At 49.7% G+C, this 20,985-nt stretch overlaps 1 protein-coding gene and 1 non-coding gene across 2 annotated transcripts in view; both read left to right on the forward strand.

Moving 5' to 3' along the window:
- Positions 1-15,272, forward strand: part of DHX29 (DExH-box helicase 29) — a 35,084-nt gene extending 19,812 nt beyond the window's left edge. Inside the window, exons 14-27 of the mRNA XM_070411747.1 lie at positions 967-1,107; positions 2,203-2,347; positions 2,484-2,601; positions 3,162-3,246; positions 4,316-4,404; positions 5,871-5,999; positions 6,091-6,166; positions 7,069-7,293; positions 8,963-9,099; positions 9,963-10,056; positions 11,743-12,042; positions 12,911-13,042; positions 14,024-14,120; positions 14,991-15,272. Coding sequence (XP_070267848.1) covers positions 967-1,107; positions 2,203-2,347; positions 2,484-2,601; positions 3,162-3,246; positions 4,316-4,404; positions 5,871-5,999; positions 6,091-6,166; positions 7,069-7,293; positions 8,963-9,099; positions 9,963-10,056; positions 11,743-12,042; positions 12,911-13,042; positions 14,024-14,120; positions 14,991-15,043 — 1,821 coding nt within the window. The 3' untranslated portion in view covers positions 15,044-15,272. The remainder of the gene's footprint in view (positions 1-966; positions 1,108-2,202; positions 2,348-2,483; positions 2,602-3,161; positions 3,247-4,315; positions 4,405-5,870; positions 6,000-6,090; positions 6,167-7,068; positions 7,294-8,962; positions 9,100-9,962; positions 10,057-11,742; positions 12,043-12,910; positions 13,043-14,023; positions 14,121-14,990) is intronic.
- Positions 12,633-12,759, forward strand: LOC139009686 (small nucleolar RNA SNORA11). Its single transcript, XR_011471400.1, has one exon. It is a non-coding gene; the product is annotated as a small nucleolar RNA SNORA11 (small nucleolar RNA).
- Positions 15,273-20,985: the final 5,713 nt, after the last annotated feature.

Here is a 20,985-nt window from a genome sequence, read left to right on the forward strand (position 1 = left end):
AGGAGTTCCTAGGTGCTGCAAGTCTAGAGGGCCAGCGGGGCCTGGGGGGTCAGGTGGCTGCTGCCCTGACTCGGGAGAATCTGCTGGAAGACACACCTGAGAAACAAAAAAAACACACCTCAGACCCACCGTCACGTGCAGAGCCAGGTGGCTGCTGGTCAGAAAGGAGCCCCTCCTCACCCACCTCTCAGATTTAGGGGGGCTCGAAGCTTCCTTGTTGCCTGTTTTTCATCCGTGCTCACGTGCAGAAAGTATACACCTCGTGTAACTTGTCCTGAGACTTCTAGGGACAGACGCGTTGCTACCAGCGAAGTTCTTCATTCCCAAATAATACAGAAAAAGTGTTTCTCATAATATTTGATGTGGAGAGCGGCTACAGCAGTGGTTCTCAACCTTGGCTGCACATTAGAATCATCTGGGAATCTTTTTAAAATCCTGATTGAGGCCCAGAAATCAGGATTTTAAAAAGATTCTCAGGTGATTCTAATGTGCAGCCAAGGTTGAGAACTTCTGGGCTACAGTGTTTGGACAGATTATGGTCCAAACCTGTGGTCCCACGTGACTGGGTGATAGGGGCTACAGGAGGTGCAGCAAATAAACAAAGCTTGATCAGGTGAATGTAATTGAGTCGATTTGAAACCCACGAGAATGTTGTAAACATCTTGACCACGCCCTTGCTTTGCCTCATGGAATCTGGCTATAAAATAAAGACTCGGCTTGCAGGCCATAGCGCTGTCTCTCCATCAGAAGAGTGCAGCGTCCCACCCAGCCCCAGCTTCATTCTCTTGTCTGTCTTTTCTTAATCCTTCACCCCCTCTCAGGCTCACTGAACCTGGCTGTGCTGGGCGGCACAATTCTAAGTTAGCATTTAGTGATATTCAAAGAGAACAATCCCCTTGTTCTCTTTAAGATGATCTTTCCTGAAATGAATTTGAGTTCACCATTTATATGCTTTAATCTCTGCAGGTTTTTCATCTTGAAGATATAATAGAAGAAACAGGCTTTGTACTGGAGAAAGACTCAGAATATTGTCAGAAATTTCTGGAGGAGGAGGAAGAAATAACCATTAATGTTACAAGCAAAGCAGGGGAAATAAAAAAATATCAGGTAAAATGAAAACTTTTTGTTTTTAATCCTCACCTGAGGATATATTTGTTGATTTTAGAGAGAGGAAGGGAGAGAAAGAGAGAGAAACATTGATAGGTTGCCTCTCATATGCGCCCCCAACTGGGGACCGAACCCTCAACCTCGGTATATTCCCTGACCAGGAATGGAACTCGCAACCTCTTACTGTTTGGGAGGGTGCTCAACCAATTGAGCCACACTGGCCGGCAAAAGAAAACATTCTGAAAGACAACTGATAATGCTACCAGAACACAACCTGCCAGGAGAGTTTTAAAATCATGCTGGCACAGAGAATTCCTGTACAATTTGGTAGAAGAGGAATAGAAATGATTAAAAGCTAATTTTAAAGGCCATTTATTTCATCTTTGTTTCATAGAGTCTAGTTTTTGGTTTATGTTATTTTTTCTTCTTCCACTGTTATGGGCCACATTGGAACACATGAAAAAATCAAGGACCATAAAGTCAGAGGTAACTTTTATTGTCTCAGATCATTGATCCGTTACTGAGGAGTAAACATGTAATGATTTTCTCTTCTTCCCCTGAACCCCCAGGTGGTTAGGATGAGGCAGACGGGGTCCTGGCTGGCGGTTTCCTGGCAGCCCGCGTCCTGGCGTGAGCCAGGCGAGCTCTGTAGTGAAGCTGCCCAGGGCTAGCACAGTTCTCCCTGGAGAGTTAGTTTCAAACACGTTTTTGGAAATGCCACAGAGCTAAGTTATCCTGCCTTTGGCCAGTGGTACTGTTCTCTATGTTTTCATTGTATCCATGATATTTCACACATTACCCGTCTGAAGAAAGCACAGAGTTACTTTCTCTCTCAAGTAAGCAGATAAACCAAGAAAGCGAAAAACTAAAATCATTCCCTAAAGCTTCAGATAGAAATTAGAAACTAAAGACTCAGAAGATTAAAGGTATTCAAAAGAGGTGACTGGAACTCGGCAACCACAGTAATATCTAGAAAGAATGAGGCGGGTGTAAACTATAATGGCGGTGATGAGAAAAATGCCAATCTTTCTCCTTCTTTGTCTTATAATAATACTTAATATTTTGTCCGTCTTTTTCTGATTGTGTTTCTCTTAGGAGTACATCCCAGTTCAGACGGGAGCAGGTGCTGGCTTAAGTCCCTTTTACCAGAAGTACAGCAGCCGCACGCAGCACGCACTCCTCTGCATGAACCCTCACAAGATCAACCTGGACCTCATCTTGGAGCTTCTTGCGTATTTAGGTCCGAACCGATTTCTCAGGGGTCTCCGTTTATTTTGATAAAACTTCTTCTGTTAATGGAGGCATTTTATTAATATCTTACGTGCTGTTCCTTATCTCTCTTCTTCTTTTGAATATCGTATCTTTCAAAATCACAGACAGAAGTCCCCAGTTCAGGAATGTGGAGGGAGCAGTGCTCATCTTCTTGCCCGGCCTCGCCCACATTCAGCAGCTGTACGACCTGCTGTCGGCTGACAGGAGGTTTTCTTCTGGACGGTAACTGCCGATCTTTACTCCGTCCCTGGTGGTTTTAAAATAGAAAAGCGTTTCGTGCAGTAAAACTCCTGATCAGAGCTGAAGCTGTCCATGGGAAGCAAGTGTGTTTTTGTGTAACATCACTATTACAGCATTTCATCTACAAAAAGTTTTAGGTACAATTTCTACATTTAATATGATTAAGCGGAGGGAGTTCTGTGGGTAAGAATAGGATGCTGACCGCCTCCCTCCCCAGCCGCCTGGGTGTGCAGGACCCACCCCACCAGGGTTGCACTTCCTCGCCCTCACACACGTATTGCTGCCGTCATGCTTTCCACATGAACATCAGGACACTTAAAAGTCCTGGAAACCCTGTGTTCCACATCATTCATTCCTAGTAAATGTTTTCTCTCTGATGACTACATGGGTTTCATTTACCATTATCCAGACTTTTGTGTGTGTCTAAAACCTTTCATAGTAAAAATGTTAAAGTTGCCTCCAATGTGCAAGTGAATGTTGTTATTCTTTGCAGTGTCTTCTAAAGAGAAGCTCCTGCTAAGAACTGTGATTTTCACTTTCAGATATAAAGTGATAGCTCTGCACTCCATCCTTTCCACCCACGACCAGGCCGCAGCGTTCACACTCCCTCCTCCGGGAGTCAGGAAGGTAAAGTCCAGTCCGCACGTGTGCGTGCCCTCCCTCGGAGTCTGACCGTGCACGGCAGACGTGAACCCAGTGAAAATTAGAGTGTTGGAACGTTTACACTGAGCGGCCAGATTATTATGACCGCCCATCAGTACAATGAAGTGAGTTAGTTATGCAAATAATGATAATAAAACCTTGAGAGTATTTGCTTAGGAAGTTTTCAATATTCAGTATTTTGGGAAGTGTCAATGAAGTACTGATGGGGTGGTCATAATAATCTGGCCGCTCAGTGTACATCATGTGTTACTGAAGGGACAGGACTTGTAGGAGGCATGGTGGTTGAATAATATGGCATGGGTGTTGCCTGTGAGAAGGAAAATCACTGCTTTCCCCCCAAGAAGGCATCATGAAGGATGTTGGGTGTCAGGAGCTCTAGGAGTCCAGGGAGAATTCTTGGTTGTTTTCTAGGCTATTCACACGGATTTTTTTATAATACATAGACCATTAGGTGGGGGGAGTCTCAGCACTTTCATTGTGTCTCGTTGGGACTCTGAACGGAGAGAGATGCGGCAGAGGGAGTTTTCCAGATGTTGAACCCCTCGTCAGGGGAAGGAGCACAGGGCAGGGCCTGTGGGGACCCAGCGCTCCAGGAGGAGCCTGGCTCTGTGCGGGGCCTGGCTCGTCACTGAACTGCTCCCTGTCTGCGGCCTTTGGCAACACACTGGGCCTCGCTTTCTCCTCAACAGGAGTGCAGCCGTCGACCCTGGAGTTCTCAGAGCCCGTTAGAGAGCCCTCGGTCACCCAGCTGCTCCGACCAGTTTCCCATTCTGCGCATGGCATTTCTCAGAGGACTAGCTAGAATTAAGGGAAGGGGACTTTTGAAGAATTAGAATGTGTAACTTAATTATCAAACCGAGGTGGTGAGACTAATTATAATTAGAGCAAATTAAAATTACACAGTAATAGATTGTGAATTTTTATAAAGTTGAAATTCCCTTTTTAAATTCATCCATTCAGACTCTAAAGTGGTTTACATTATAGCACGTTGCTGAAGTTGTTACTAAATATTTGGCTTTTTATTTATTTTCAGATTGTTTTAGCAACAAATATTGCAGAGACAGGCATCACAATTCCAGATGTGGTGTTTGTCATCGACACTGGAAGAACAAAAGAAAATAAGTAAGTTGGACTTCCCCAAAGCCAAACACTTTTCACCGGAAAAGAGTTTGCGGCTCTTGAGTTCTTAGGAGAGTCACAGAATCATGGAGGGTAGTTCCAGGTGTCCTGATTCTGCCGAAGCAAACGGGGAACTAAAATGTCTGAGAGCCGATGTCAAACTTCACGTCACGGGTTTTCCCATAAGTAGCCAGCGGCTGCTCCTTTTAGAAAATTTTCAGAACATGCGTTTTTGTAAATGTGTGTTTGTAAAATAAATTGTTAAACGAAAGCGTTATCTGTGGGAATATAAGAAAGAAGCTGGGTTTTGGAATAACTGACTTAAATCTTTGCTCTACAGTCTGAGCCAGTAACGTAACCATCAGTAGTAACCGTCAGCTTCCTCAGGTGTGAGTGGGGAAAGGACAGTCTCAGGGTTGAAAGTGCCTGGGTCAGCGAGTGGCACAAAAGCAACCTGTGCTGACTCTTCATCAGACTCTACATGAGACGCTTAGCTGCCTGGGACCCTATAGACACTGTCCCTTGGGTAGGAGCTGTGGCGCTGCTTGGAAAGGGTGTGACTATCCAGCACAAAGGGAGCCCTTGAGCCCTGGCCGGTTTGGCTCAGTGTATAGAGCGTCAGCCTGTGGACTCAAAGGTCCTGGGTTCGCCCTAGCCGGTTTGGCTCAGCGGATAGAGCGTCAGCCTTCAGACTCAAGGGTCCCAGGTTCAATTCCGGTCAAGGGCATATACCTTGGTTGCGGGCACATCCCCAGTGGGGAGTGTGCAGGAGGCAGCTGATCGATGTTTCTCTCTCATCGATGTTTCTAACTCTCTATCCCTCTCCCTTTCTCTCTGTAAAAAATCAATAAAAATATATAAAAAAAAAAAAAGAAAAGGTCCTGGGTTCAATTCCGGTCAGGGCACATGCCCGGGTTACGGGCTCGGTCCCCAGTGGGGGGCATGCAGGAGGCAGCCAATCAATGATTCCCTCTCATCATTGATGTTTCTATTTCTTCCTCTCCCTTTCTCTCTGAAATCAATAAAAATATATTTAAAAAGAGAGAGAGCGCTCTTGATTTTTAAGCTGTAGAAGAAGTATTTTCAGGGTTTAACTATATCTTGTGAAAAGTAAGGTGAATTATGTTCACAATGGCATTTCTCAAACTTCAAATAATTCTTGTGCATAATTAATAGACATTCCACTAAAAGAGAAAGTATTCCATGGTCAGGTTAATTTGGGAAAGGGTAAATTAGGCAGGGTTTCCTCTTGTGCCGAGTTTTAATTTGGTCGTATGAGATTTAGTATGTGATGCTTGTTAAATTGTAGAAATATGAAACATAAGTTGGAAAATATTGGTCCACAATGATAATGGACATGTTTTAGCCTATCTTCAACTTAATTTTAAGAGTCAAATATTTTGGCTTTTTCAGATTTTACTTAAGTCAATTATCCACATACATTTCCTCAACCTTACGCATTTCTTTAGGTACCACGAGAGCAGCCAGATGAGCTCTTTGGTGGAGACCTTTGTCAGCAAGGCGAGCGCTCTGCAGCGCCAGGGCAGAGCTGGGCGGGTGCGCGACGGGTTCTGCTTCCGGATGTACACGCGAGAGAGGTACGTGCGGCCCAGCCTGGAGGTGGAGACACACAGGTCGGGGCAGCGCGTGGCCAGTGCGGGAAGTAATTGCTGTGATTTTATTTTTCAGATTTGAAGGCTTTATGGAGTATTCTGTCCCTGAAATCTTACGTGTGCCTTTGGAGGAATTATGTCTTCATATTATGGTAATCCCTCAGGAACGCAGATCCGTTTTTTACTCTTCACCGCCTTCTAGAAAAGAAATGAAGACCTAAACTTATCTTCCTTGTGTTGCTCCAGATGTTCTGCTTAAATCAGCGGTTCTCAACCTGTGGATTTCGGCCCCTTTGGGGTCAAACGACCCTTTCACAGGGGTCGCCTAAGACCATCCTGCATATCAGATATTTACATGACGATTCATAACAGTAGCAACATGACAGTTATGAAGTAGCAACGAAAATAATTTTATGGTTGGGTCACAACATGAGGAACTGTATTTAAAGGGCCAGAAGGTTGAGAACCACTGGCTTAAATGAACCCCCTCTTACCTTTTCATAAAGAGGCCCCTGTGCTTTAATTCTGCCACAGGCCCTTGTACTATATGGATTAAACACAGCCTCACACCCTACACCAGTCATTCTCACCTGGGGACAGTTGGCTGTGTCCTCAGACGCTTTTGGTTGTCAGACTCGGGGGAGAGTAGGCCATGCTCTGGGCATCTCGTGGGTAGAAGTTAGCGATGCTGCTAAACCTACAGTGCACAGCACAGGCCCCTAAAACAGAAGTGATCTGGCCCAGAACAACAACAGGGCTGACACTGAGAAACCCTGACCTAAACCAAGGGCTTCCTAGTCTGAAAGGTCTGTAATACCTTTAGTTCTTACATTTTTTACTATACAAATCAGGAATGAAGAAACTAAAAATATGGACTGGAAGGTCTTATCCACATGCCCACCCGTTAACTCGCATGCACACACTGCCAGTTATTAAAAAAGAGGAGTGTATCCTTACTCAGGCATTTGTTCTCTTAGAATTTCACGTAACTCACAGTTATTTCCTGTCTGACCTTTGGCTCATGGAAACCCTGTCGCTCGTTTTCAATCTGTAGAAGTGCAATCTGGGTTCTCCTGAAGATTTCCTCTCCAAAGCCTTAGACCCTCCTCAGCTCCAAGTCATCAGCAACGCAATGAACTTGCTCCGAAAAATTGGGGCTTGTGAACTGACAGAGCCGAAACTGACTCCCTTGGGCCAGCACCTCGCAGCTCTGCCCGTGAACGTCAAGATCGGCAAGATGCTCATCTTCGGAGCCATATTCGGCTGCCTGGACCCCGTGGTAAGAAAAACCACGCTGCTGCTGCTGCTGCTTCACTTTCAATATCATTTTGGCAGAGAAATCATGAAGTTTGGGAATAATTTTTAACTTTTAATTTTTAACTGAATTATGAATGTCAGTACTGACATTAAAATGCAGGAGGTCTGAATGATTAATGATAATTTTTTAAATATGTTTTTATTGATTTTTAGAGGGGGGGATGGGGAGGGAGAGAGACATAGAAACATCAACGAGAGAGAGTCATCGATCGGCTACTCCCTGCACTTTCCCTCCTGGGGATGGAGCCCGAAACCCAGGCCCGTGCCCTGACCGGGAATCAAGCTGCCGATCTCTTGGTACATGGGACAATGCTCAATCAGCTAAGCCACACTGACCAGGCTTGATGAGACTTTAATACTTACCTTACATACAAGAAAACATACTTATCCATCCACTTACACATGCTATAGGCACTGTTTTATACATGGGTTTGGCTTGTCTAAACTTTGTCTAGGAAACACCCCACTGGAAGTATTTATTTAATTGAAGCTGTCGTAGACCAGTGGTTCTCAGCCTTGTTCACCTCCTGGCACATACAAAGTAATCACTAAATCCTGCGGCACCCAATGTACTGTGCTGACCCGACGGAGGGTGGGTAGGGTTTGATTTATTCCCCCAGGTGGCTGTTGTTGGCTGTTGTCCTGTTTATATTGGACCATCTGTGGGGGAAAGTCAGTGCCTAAGAACGTTTTAAACCTCCGTGCGGTGCCCCAGGTGAAAGTCGCTGTGTCCCATGGTTCTTGGGAGCTCTGACCCATTGGACTTTCCTACATAGAATCAGGAGCTGTCTCCCTTCCCTTTCTGGTTATGGCTCTGTGCTTTCACTGCCACAGGCATCACACTTTGTAGATTAAAGTGAAGCCTGTGACCCTAGCACCAGCATTACCAACAGTTCTGTGTTCTCAAGTTGCCCCTGAGTTGACCAGGTTCGAGCCTGTGTTGGACTCTCTGGGCTCCTTTGTCTCCGGGCAGTTTCAGCTCTCCAGCTTTCTCCACTGCGCCGCTCCTGGATAGCACACCCAGGCTGCTCTCCGAACAGGGAGCTGACTTCCTCTCGGATCAGGGATGGGAACTCACCAGAATGGTGCTGAGAGCCCCATAGCCGACCCGAAGGGCTGCAGCAAGTGGGTTGTCCTGTAGCCCCGTTACCCTAACAGTACAGGGCGGGGCAAAAGTAGGTTTACAGTTGTGAGTACGGAAACCAGGTGATTCTTGTGTTGTTACTTATTGTGTCGCTTCCCGTACGAACCGCGTCAGCCTGCTCTGCCCGCCTGTATTTAAGGAGCGTGGCAGGCAGTGGGCATTCAGGCTCAAGTCGAGATGTTTGAGCTGTGATTCTGGGATTGCTTCTCACTGTGACAGACCACAGCTCACTCGACCGTTCCGTTTCTTTTATCTCTGATTCTGGTGATACTGCCTCACAGAGATTACATACAAGGTCAGTGACTTTTTTTAATGCCATCAAATGAAACAAAAGCGGCTAAAAGGAAAGTGTGTCAGCGACTGTGGGATTGGAGGGCGTGCGGGTGCTGGAAAGAGGACTCGTGCACTTGCAGTGCGGCTGTTAGATGTGCCCCTTCGCAGACCCCTGTGGGGCCTCCCTTTGTGACGCCGGTCTGCTCTCTGGTAGGCCACGCTCGCCGCAGTCATGACCGAGAAGTCTCCCTTTACCACGCCCATCGGCAGGAAGGATGAAGCGGACCTGGCGAAGTCGGCGTTGGCGACGGCCAATTCCGACCACCTGACCATCTACAATGCGTATCTAGGGTAAGAGCTGCTCGGGGTGTTGTCGAGCCTGGGGCGATTTCCTTTTTAGAAATTTGCCTGAGCCTTTAATTAAAAGGATTTAAATCCATCTCTAAAGTTTTTGTTTTTTTTTAATATATTTTATTGATTTTTTCCAGAGAGGAAGGGAGAGAGATAGTTAGAAACATCGATGGGAGAGAAACATCAATCAGCTGCCTCCCGCACATCTCCCACTGGGGATGTGCCCGCAACCCAGGTACATGCCCTTGACCGGAATCGAACCCGGGACCTTTCAGTCCGCAGGCCGACGCTCTATCCACTGAGCCAAACCGGTCCTGGCTAAAGTTTTATTTTTAGTTATATCATCCTTCAAGGTATAGTTAGTTATGTTATAGATTCATAGTTTTATAATCCTTTCAAAAATTTAAGAACAATGTACTTCATATTAATATATGTGTATTACCTTGTATTTGAAATTAATTTATTGTTATGCATAAACAGAAAACAATGTCTTTTGGTCAAATTTTTTTTTAATATATTTTTGTTGATTTCAGAGAGGAAGGGAGAGGGAGAGAGATAGAAACATCAATGATGAGAATCATTGATCGGCTGCCTCCTGCATGCCCCCCACTGGGGATCGTGCCTGCAACCTGGGCATGTGCCCCTGCCCGGAAATTGAGCCGTGACCTTCTGGTCCATAGGTCAAGGCTTAACCACTGAGCCATGCAACCGGGCGGTCAAAATTCTTAAGTACAGTTGGTGGCTCCTACAAGCAAGACTCCTCCTCTTCTTAAATGATTCTAATTTAAAGACGCTTTGATTAGTACCTCTGAGAAGGAGAGTTTGCAAGGAAGACACATGCCCTTGGTCATTTTGTTGTGTAGGTGGAAGAAAGCGCGGCAGGAAGGCGGCCCTCGCTCTGAGGTGGCTTATTGCCGGAGGAACTTTCTCAACAGAACGTCCCTGCTCACCCTGGAGGTGAGTCTCCCGCAGGTCTAACTCGGGGCGTGGCTGAGTGACCGCTGGTTTTGGAAGAAGAAATGCCTAGGAGAGAGCTGGCACTTGCCCCTGAGCCGCTCCTGGAAGCCCTGAGGCACCGTTTGTACGGGGACATGAGGGTGAAGCTTGCTGCTCCCTCACCTGGCAGTTTCCGTAACGAGCCGGTTCCCAGCATTTCCCCGGTGATCAGGGAGTGCTGCTTCTCATAGAGGTCACGAAGCTGGTGGCTTACATGGTTCCCGTGCTCCAGGCCTCTGTGGGTGCTTTTTAATCAGACTGTCCCTTTTTCGGACAGTGAGAGGGGCGCCCCTTCAGGCTTCCCGAGTCCTGGCCACGCAGCCCAAGCAGACTTCGTGCTTCCTTGTTTTGGGGACGACGTGCATTTTATGCTCCGGGCTAGGAAGCATTCACTTTCCTAAGAGCTCTGGTTCCATGAAATGAAATTCTTACATGTCCCTGCCTGTCAGCAGCTCCCTGGCTGCAGTGTGGGATGCTGTCCATGGGAGGGCATCTGGGCAGCGTGTGCGGGGCCCTGGCTGTAAGCAGGCGTGTCAGTCTGCTCTTGGGAAAGAGCAACAGAGAGGCTCAGGCTGGACTGTGTGGGAGGACAGAGAGGACGTGTGTGCAGTGAAAGTGAAAAAACAGGTGATGCTGACAGGCAGGGCTCCGCACACTTACCTTTTGTTCCTGGCCCTTGGGGAATGGTGTTTAGTGCCATCGCCGTAAAAGTATCTTGACAGTAACCTGTGGGTGCGTCTCACCTGGTTCCTCTATTCTGTGCTCGTACTGTAAACGGTTGAGAAACATTTCTTCCCATTAATCTGGCCGTTACTTTTTATGACCTCACTTCGGGGGTGATAGCAGGGACTTCCTCCGTGGAAGAAGCCTTCTCGGAGCGGAGAAAGGGGTAACTGAAGCCACAGCCCCTCCGAGCCAGGCTGGGGACGCGGTGCGGGAGCCGCAGCACTGCTGAGTCTGCGTCCACGCCTCCGCCTCCTTCCTCCAAGAGCCTTTCTTCTCCGCCTGGGCTGCGTGGACCGCAGCTGTCTGTTGACCTTCCCTCCCTAGATGCAAAGTCCCTTGGGCCCAAACCGGAAACCTAAAGGAAATCCTAGATGTAAACGTCACCTTTTAATCACTTGTATGCTGTTTGCTTTGAAAAGTGCTCATCTTCCTGTAGAATTTTAGCTGATTGGACTATCAAAGGTAGAAAAAGATGGTAGGTCACAGCTGCAGATGAAATGAAGTTGCCATCAATAAACTTTGTGGAAGTTCTTAGGGAATGAAGGTGAGGTTCCCAGAGACAAATGAAGAGGCCCTTTGCAGTCTCGGGTCCGGACTCCTCTAGGCTTCTCCCTCCTGTTCTGTGTGACCGTCCTCACGGGGAGCATCGGAGGGAAATCACTAGTGAAGGGAACAGTCCCAGGCAGACACGCATGTGTTTTATGACTCAGGTCCCAGGGTGGTGGTAACAGATGACTCATCGATCCTTGACTTTCCAGGATCTTTTTTTCTTTCTAATGTAATCTGGGCTGCAGTAAGCTAAAGCATCCCCCATCTTCCCAGTTTTGATAGGAAACAGGAATTTGAATTCCAAGGTTATCTGGCAGTGTCTCTATTTTAATCAGGTCTGATCGCGTCTCTTTTCCACCTACACCGATCTAGGACGTGAAGCAGGAGCTGATCAGGCTGGTGAAGGCAGCAGGGTTTTCGGCGTCCACCTCTAACGGCTGGGAAGGAAGCAAGGCCACCCAGACCCTTTCCTTCCAAGAGGTCGCCCTCCTGAAGGCGGTGCTGGCCGCGGGGCTCTCGGACAGCGTGGGCAAGATCCTCTGCACCAAGTCCGTGGACATCACCGAGAAGCTGGCCTGCGTGGTGGAGACGGCCCAGGGCAAGGCGCAGGTGCACCCGTCCTCCGTGAACCGGGACCTGCAGACCTACGGGTGGCTCCTGTACCAGGAGAAGGTGGGTGCTCGTTCTGAACGCCAGCATGCAGGGCGCTGTGCTGAAAGTCAGTCATAACAAGTGAGGGTGCAAGCTGTTCGAGCTGTTCATTTCTTATTCATTAATGAAAGAAAACATTAAGGTTCTACATGATCATCATCATCTTTTCTACGTGAAATAAAGACAGAAGCCAAGTTTGTTCAAGTAGCGAGGATCCAGATTTTCAAGTACTGGCTTAACAACTCCCAGCATATCATCGACCTTAATGTAAAACAATGGCATTAGCTGAACATTGAAACTTAATCATCATTTCATTTTTGCATTATTAATTGTTTGACAGCATTAGCCTTATAAAATTGCTTGTTGATAGTTGCACTTATTCAAGGCACACGGCTGGAGCAAAGGTAGGGTTACAGTTTGAATGGAGAACACTACGATAAGTAATAAATAATAACAAGAATAAGCCCTGTGATTCGTGTACACACAGCTGTAGGCCCACTTTTGCCTGCCCTGTAACTCGGCCTTGCAGTTAATGTTAAAATGTCCTTAAGGGGCTAAGTGCACAGGGGGTGATGGCGATGACTGTACAGTTGGCAAAGGATGCACATGATTGGGTGTGGAGAGAGCAGAGCGCCTGAAGAATGGCTCTCTGTGTACAACACATCCAACAGCAACTTGGGCTTACTCCTCACAGAGGCAGAATACTATGGCCTTCCTGTGACATTACGCCCTATACATGGGGGAAAAAAAAGATGCACATGAGAATGTAAACATGCAGCTTCACAGAACTTATAACTGAAAATGTGCCCACATTATAGACAAGGGCTCATGTGAACCAGATGCATAGATGCTGGCGTGAGCTGACGGCTCCCTCCTCCCCCGTGTGCAGGTCAGGTACGCCCGCGTGTACCTGAGGGAGACCACGCTCATCAGCCCCTTCCCGGTGCTGCTGTTCGGCGGGGACATCGAGGTGCAGCACCGCGAGCGGCTCCTCTCCGTGGACGGCTGGATCCACTTCCAGGTACGCCTGCGCCAGCGCGCTGCTCGCACTCGGGTCCTACTTCTGTGCCGTGGAGGTGGATTTGTTTTTAAATTTTGGCATTTGCATTTTTTCCTATAATTTGACTTAAGATTATTTTATCCCGTCTGTCTGGTTTTAAATCTGTTAAATTTGAAACTCAGGTTCTGTTGCTACCACAGACTTTGCCTATCATCAGTAACGATTACAGTTGCCGGGTGTGCGCTTCACTGGTTGCCTTTACGTGGATGCGCCCAGAGAGCACGCCTCCTCGCCTTGCCAGTTCCCTTCCTGAGGATCCGCACCGGAGCTCAGGGGGAAGTCAGGGACCTCCTACATGGCACGAGGGTGCTGTAGAGAAGAGTTAAACCAGAGCCTGGCCCTCAGCCTCCCGCTCCTCCCGCTGCATTGCACCCCTATGAAGAGATAGGTTCATGGCTTTCACTGCATGTTGTCGCATTCTCTGGAAAAACTAGGGTTACCAATGCTACCAGCAGTAAGGTTATTTCTCCGTGACCCGTTTAAACTAAGCGACCTTCTCCTGTGCTGTGCCAGGCAGCGGCTTGTCTAAGACCAGAGAGGCCAGTACATGGTAAATGCAGCCTGGAAAGGGGGTGCAGTATCGCCAAGGCCGAGGCGGTGCGGATGTCCTGCCGCGGGACCCTGGTGACAGCGGCGCAGCGGTGGGCTCCCCGACATCACGGAATAGCACACTCAACAGGGAGTGAACCTTGATGGTTTGCAAACTGTGCCTCAGTGAAGCTGTTTTAAAATTTTCGTCAAGTTTATGGATACTTAACAAGGAAACTGAAGTTTGCATAGTTTAGCCACAGGAAGTGGTTTGCCTGTGTTTTTCCCATAATGTTCTATGTTAGTCAGGATGTGCTGAGCAGAGCGGAAGGTATACGTGCTTATCTTGATTTATGTAAACACATTCACACTCCCAGGATTAACTCTGTCCAATTGATCACTTCCTCCCAACAGGCCCCTGTAAAGATAGCCGTCATTTTCAAGCAGCTGAGAGTTCTCATTGATTCTGTTCTAAGAAAAAAGCTTGAAAATCCTAAGATGTCCCTTGAAAGTAAGTGTGTGATTATAATGTAGGTAGGAAACAGTATGCTTTTAAGTATCGGAGTACACTGGGTGGCACACTGAAGTCTTAAATTCCAGGTGATTAAAAATCGTTTAATAAAATTTATTTAATGCTGAGTTCCATCTGACTCATAAACAGTTGTTCAAACCTAATTATTCTCTTGTGTAAACTATTCCCCTTGTATCGAGTGGTTTTTTATGCCTCTGAACGCCCCAGAACCGCTCCCCAGGAACCTAACTGGCAGGCCCTGGGCCCCGTTATCAGAATTCCTGCTGTAGCCAGCGAACCCAGCGCCTTCTCGTATTGAAGCATCTAGAATAGAGCATTTCAGTCTGCGCAGGGTCACCTTAGCTACCTAGAGAGCGGTTGGGAGTCTTCGGAAGTCACAGCATCAGAGCAGCTGCTCGGAGAAGCCGCTGTTAACAGAACCTTAGCAAATACCGTGGCCTCTTGTCTGTCTCGTTCCCTGGAATGTGGATCCTTGTGTAGCGGGTCTGTCACTCCCATTGGCACCTCTGTGGGGCTTCCCTGTGTGCGGGGTGCTGGGATAAACATGGAGACACGGGAGCTTCCGCACTGAGCCAGGGAACAGCTAGCAGCCTTGTCTCAGGGAGCTGTGGTCAGTGACGCCTCTGGAAGGACTGAGCGAATCGCATCGTCTCTTCCAATTGTTAAAACAGCACGTGAAGGGCGACAGGTTACATAGGCGTCTGCAGTTTCATAGTGAATGTTGCTGTTGTTCGTTTTGTATTTTAATGTAAAGGCGTTTTTCAATGAGGGATACCTGTGGTTTACCTGTGGATACATTGGAAAACTAGCCAGTGATGAATTTGCTCATGGTGTTTTTCTCCCACTCAGATGACAAGATTCTACAGATCATTACAGAATTGATAAAAACAGAGAATAATTGAAACTGAAGTTCATGGTTAACTGCTTTAAATGTCAGATGAAGACACAGCCGTGAAGTGATGTGAACACGGACCGTCCCGGGGAGGTTCTCAGGACGTGGACCTTGGTGCTCGCCACGACAGAGGTGGCGGGAAAAGCACAGCTTTCAACGCGTCATTTTCTAGCTCCTTTTCAATGACGATTGTTCCCATTGTACTTGCCGCCACATTTACAATAAATTCTTTGGTGCCACCCATGTTTCCCACATCGTTTTGTGCCTTTCGGCAGGGCCGTGTGTGACTCAGTGATGATCCCTGGGTCCCCACCGCATCCTTCCTCAGTCACTGCCGCCTGGAGCGTTTAGACGCCTTGACCCAGCAGAGAAAATGAGCTCCACACCAGCTGGAAGTAAAGCTCCATAAGGAACAACAGGAGAAGTGAGTGTTGAGGATTTGACACTCAAAATAAAACTGAAGAAAGGCACTGTTCATGGACACCAGCCGGCCCAGAGCCTGTCACCAAGCTCAGAGGTGGTGGTGCTGCTGGGGGCAGATGCTGCTGCTGGGGCTGCCTCTTGCATGCCCTCTGCTGGGCATCAGATGACTAGGAATCATGCTGGAGACCTCGCCGTGTACAGATGACACCCAACCAATGAGCCACACTGCCAGGGCCCAATGGCTTTTTACACATCTGCATGAGCTGTTCTCTGCTGGGTGCACTGCTTCTGGCTCTTATCCAAACAGACCTCCTCCTGCTGTGATGTTCCCTCCACAGGCCTCCCTCCTGACTCACGCTCACCGTTCTGAAGCGCATCTCCCCTTTAATGCCGCCGACAGCACAGGACTCCGTCAGCGTGAACCATCTGCTTCCTGTCTTCCCCGAAGACCATGTGCTGCTCGGAACACGCACTGATGTGCCAGAGCACAGTTGCCCACAGGCACTCGGCAAGGTCTGCTGAATGAACGCAGGAGGGGAGGAGGAAAGCTGGAGTAAGATCACTGACAGATGTTGTGGACGAAGAAAGACTACTGGGTTAATGAGCGGATGAGCCTTTTGGGAGCAGTTTGAACAAAGGGTGCTAAGGAGGGACACTGTCAGGTCCCACAGCTACCCACACGTTCAGTGATTCGCTGGAGGACCAGAGAAAGGATATTCCACAGGATCAACGAGGGAGAAGCCCCGTCACCTGGAAGCTGAAGGAACCCACGCAGAGGCTCCTACACATGCAGTGCCTGCCCAGGGAAGCCTGCCTGAGGCTCAGACCAAAGCTGTAGCTATGGAAATTCCAGACTCCCGGAGGAAGGGAGGCATTCAGCGCCCCAAGCAGGCAAAAGAGTTACCTGAAAACTAGGGGCGCCTCCAGAGCCAGTTCCAGCTCCAGCCTTCCAAGACCTCGCCGTGAGGCCTGCGCTAACTCCCAGTCACACTGCATGACTTGTAGGGAACAAATACAAACGCAAAGGTAGAGTACCAGTTACAGATGTGGTGAAGAAACAGCACAACAGGTTGAAAATAGGTGTTTCAGGATGGGAAGACCCTCACTCATCTGCAGACTAAGGACTATTTTATGATGTTATGGTTTTCAACGACATGCTCATTTGATTATTTTTTATAGATTTCAAGTCTCTGATGCAATTCTTACCTTTCTGTCCTTTTTACCCACCTTGCCCTGTGTTTTCTTTAACATACTTATGATTATTTAAAGTCCTGGTCTGCTAACCAATAACTGACTCATCAACACACTGAGGGACGGGTATTCTTCCCAAAGGGGGGCGTGTCTGCTCGGACAGAGCAGAGCTGCAGCAGCAGCCCCCCCACGCTGAGCACATGGCCTGCCTGTCGAACCCTCAGAACTGTCACAGGTAACTTGCTTAAGTTTATGGAGCTTGGCTGCTCTAAAGCCAGGATTCGAACCCAAGGAGTTTGGCTCCAGAGCTGAGGGCCCCATTATCACACGACACCACCTGTGCCGGGCAGACTGCCGCAGGTGGTGTGAGCCTGGAGAGGGAGCACGTGCGTGGAGGGGGTGGGGGAGGGGAAGCAATGGTCTTGAGCGTGTCTAGTGAACCCATGATGAACTTGGCAAAATAGCAGGTAGGCAGGTAACAGAGATGGCCCTTTCCCCAGACGTGGATTCGGGTGGACATTTAGACATGTAAGTGCTGAAAATTCCTGTCCTTTGTTTTACTAAATACCAGCAAAACTAGTCTGACTTCAAGTACCTTAAATACTTCTCAACTTAGGCACTTAAGTACATCAATAGAAAATACAGTCTTAAGTAAATACAGTTTTTAGTGGCAATCAAACCTGAGTTGAAGGATCATTTGAGGTGCTAACAAAGTTGTCCACATCTAGGTAGCAACCTACGTGTTTTGTTTGATTTAAAAAAAAGGTACTGTCAGCGAATCCATTCTTCCTGTTCAGGCCGGGTGGGTACTTTCGGCTGAAACGGAAGTGCCAAACTGGAAAAGAACAAAACAAAAGGCAACTTGGTTCCATGATATTAATTCCCTGGCAGTTTTCATAACTCGCACCTGAAGCGAAGCAGGGCTCAGGGCTAAGCAGCTTTCATTAGAGAAGCCTGGGTTTAATTAGGTTTGACATTTTTAAGTGTTTTAGGTTTACCTACTGCCTTGAAGGTGCATTGGGCCCAGGTCCCAGAGAGATTAGAAAACAGGAATTAAAGACCTTTCATAGGGCAAAGAAAAAGCCCTTAACTTGGGCCGCATTGTTCATATCGCCCGTACTGCAGCAGACGGCCTCGTCCTGCCCCCTCCACTCCATTTCTGGCTGGTCAGCCACAGGGATCTTTAAAAACAAAGGACAGACCCGCTCTCCCCCTGCGTCTGGCCTCCATGGCTTCGGGGAAGTCCAAACATCTACTGTAGCAAACAAGGCTCTGGGCCATGTAGGGTTTCAGGACTTGCGCAGTGGTGATGGGACAGGGAGCGGCTGGCTGAGGAGCCCAGTTCTGCCCTTAGTGCCTGCAGGCCCTTGGCCACATGACTCGTCCTCTAAGCCTCCATTTTCTCTTCTGTAAAATGGGGACAAGATAGTCAACCTCAGAGCATAGTCTGGAGATTCAGTGAGCACAATGCACATAAAGAGCATGACAGCACCGGGAACAGCAAGTCTGTCCGAGCATTAGCTCTCATCTCCCCGCTTCCTGCCCAAGGCCTGTGTTCAGGCCGCAGGACCCATGCTTCCGACCCTCCCACCCACATCCCCCTCCTTCCACTCCACCCTCTGTGTTATCGGAACCTGCACTGAGCTGGGGAACCTACCCCGCCCAGGCCAGCAGCTCTACCAGGCTTCGAGGGCACCAGGAAGGGCTGCCACGTGGCCAGAGGCCCAGTTACATTCGAATGTCAGCTAAACAACAGAATCTGGGTGGAAGTGTGCCCCATGCCATCTCTAAATTTCAGAAAAACATAGTTTTAGTATAATGTGTCCCATGCGGTATTTGGGACACACTAAACATTTATTCTCCATCTCTCACTTGAGTTTAACAGGTGTCCTGTATTTTATGTCACCCCTACACCCAGGAGATCCTCTATCAGTGGTTCTCAACCTTGGCTGTGCATTAGAATCACCTGGGAATCTTTTTATAATCCTGATTTCTGGGCCTCATCCTCCGGAAATTCTGTTTCTTTGTTACTAATGTTGTGGCCCCACCCCATCACAAAGAAACAGAATTTCCGGAGGATGAGGCCCAGAAATCAGGATTATAAAAAGATTCCCAGGTGATTCTAATGTGCAGCCAAGGTTGAGAACCACTGCTCTAGCACCTTGGTCGGCAAACTGCGGCTCTTTGGCCCCTTGAGTGTGGCTCTTCCACAAAATACCGACTTCTGTGCATGGGCCACAAAGTTTAAATTGCACTGTACATGTGCGCCCGCACGTGGTCTTTTGTGGAAGAGCCACACTCAAGGGGCCAAAGAGCGGCATGTGGCTCGCAAGCCGCGGTTTGCCAACCATGGGTCTAGCACAGTCCTTACCGCCCATTAACCATTGAAAAAACATGACAAGCGGGCTGCCTCCCCACTGGCCTGGCCGCTCTGTGAGGGCAGGGCCCACTCGGCCTTGTGGGCTGTTTCTGACCTGGCCCGAGTGGTCATCTTTTTGCTGGTGAAAGGTCTTGCCTTCAATTTGTGAAAACGAAACATCTGTGAAGCGCAACAAAGCAAAGAGCAATATAACCAGTGTCTGTCCTGGAAACAGCTCCTCCCGCCCGAGCTGGGCACCCCCTGTTGGGGGTTAACTGGAGCCACAGGCACACTCTGGGGGAGCAAGGCCTTTTCCCCAAGGCCCCCCAGCCTCACCTACAGGGGGCGACAGGATGGCACCTGTGCTGTGCGGGCTCGCCAGGGGGAACAGTGCTCACGCCCGAGGACAGCTTCAGTGGCCCCACCATTTCACATTCACCAAGGACTGCGTTTACACGACAGCACTTAGCACTGGTCTCTCCAGGCAAACACACCTGCATTTACCAGGGAGCAGCTCCCCGAAGGCCACATGGGGGACATTTCCCACCCCACCGTGGCCTCTGCGTTCCTTCCACTGTCCTGCTTGGCCATCCCCCGACCGGTTCTCCCTCCTCACGGATGTAAGGGTGCCTCCCTCCATGGCTCCCCAATGAGAGGGTCCCCACAACAGCACGAGAGGAGGAGGGAGCCCCAGCATCTGTTTTGAAATACAGGTGATTCTTAGCTTTCATGTTACAATCCACACTCTTCGGTCTGGAGACTTACAGGGAAATGGGGTGACACTGCCCAGAACCCCAGTGGGTCCTTTTTCTTTCAGCTGCATCTCCAGAAGGTACCACCTTAAACCCACTCCATTGGGGGCAAAGATTTACACTCCGATTACCTGCACCTGGCAGCCTTTGTTCTGGGAGGGGGAAGGCACCTAGTGGTTCCGCCTCCTGGGGGCCCCTGGCGGTGGGCGCTCTGCCGGGGACATGCCTGTAAGGCTCCCTGATGCTACTTGGGCCACCAGTGCCCGTCTCCTGAAGGGTCCAATTTCTCCCAGGCCGGGAAGCTGCGGGCCACGCCAGCAGGGCCCAGGGAACCGGGGGTCAGTGGTCCCTCCCGCACCGGACGCCCCCACCCCTGAGCTCTGCGCCCCTGCACCCCTGCACCCCTGCAGGGAGGGTCACTTCCTCCGAGGACCCGGCCCCTCCGAAGGCTCAGGGCGGGAAGCAGGAGGAACCAGGAAAGGCCGGCCAGGCGGAGGAGGAGGTGGCGGCCATTCGGTAAAGCGGGAATGCAGCCCTCGGATGATGTCTCTAAACCGCTGCAGCCTCCGGGCGCGGGGTGCAAAGTGCGGAGAGGCGGTCCGAGGCTCCTCGGGCTGGACCGGCCGCCAGACAACAGCCAGGCAGAGACGGGCGCTGGCAGGGACCAGGCTACGCGGGTCCTGCCTTCACCAAACCACACGCGCAGCGGGATCGGGGAACCGCGGTCCCTGCAGAAAACTCCCGCGACGGTCTGTCGCTGCTGCCTTCCTGCGGGGCTCCTGGGCGGACCTTAAAAATACCACCTGGATCCGACCGGGAGGGGCCAGACCACCGGGGCCGGAGGGACGGAGCCCCGGCCCGGGAGGGGAGGTGCCCCCGGGACCATCTCCTCTCCGGAGCCGCGCAGCCGCTCAGCGGGATGCTGCGCTCACCGGACGCGCTCCCTCCACCTGCACTACCGCCCCCCGCCGGCGCCTCCTGCCGCGACCCCCGCTGGTTGCCCGGGTAACGAGGGACGCGCGGCGCGGCGGCCCCTCCTCCTCCGCTCACGGCCGGCGCTGGCGGTAGTTTAGCCGGGAAAGCGCGGCTGCCGGTCGCCGGGTCCAGCCAGTGAGAGGCGGGGGGCGTGGTGGAGGGAGGCGCGGGCGGTACTTAGGGCCTCGCCGCCCCCTCGCCCGCGCTCCCTGCCCGCCGCAGCCCCAGAGCAGCTGGCGGCCCGGCCGCAGG

Source organism: Myotis yumanensis, unplaced genomic scaffold (genome assembly GCF_028538775.1).
Source record: "Myotis yumanensis isolate MYYU_CA2020_CCGP unplaced genomic scaffold, mMyoYum1.0.hap1 SCAF_4, whole genome shotgun sequence".
NCBI lineage: Eukaryota > Metazoa > Chordata > Mammalia > Chiroptera > Vespertilionidae > Myotis > Myotis yumanensis.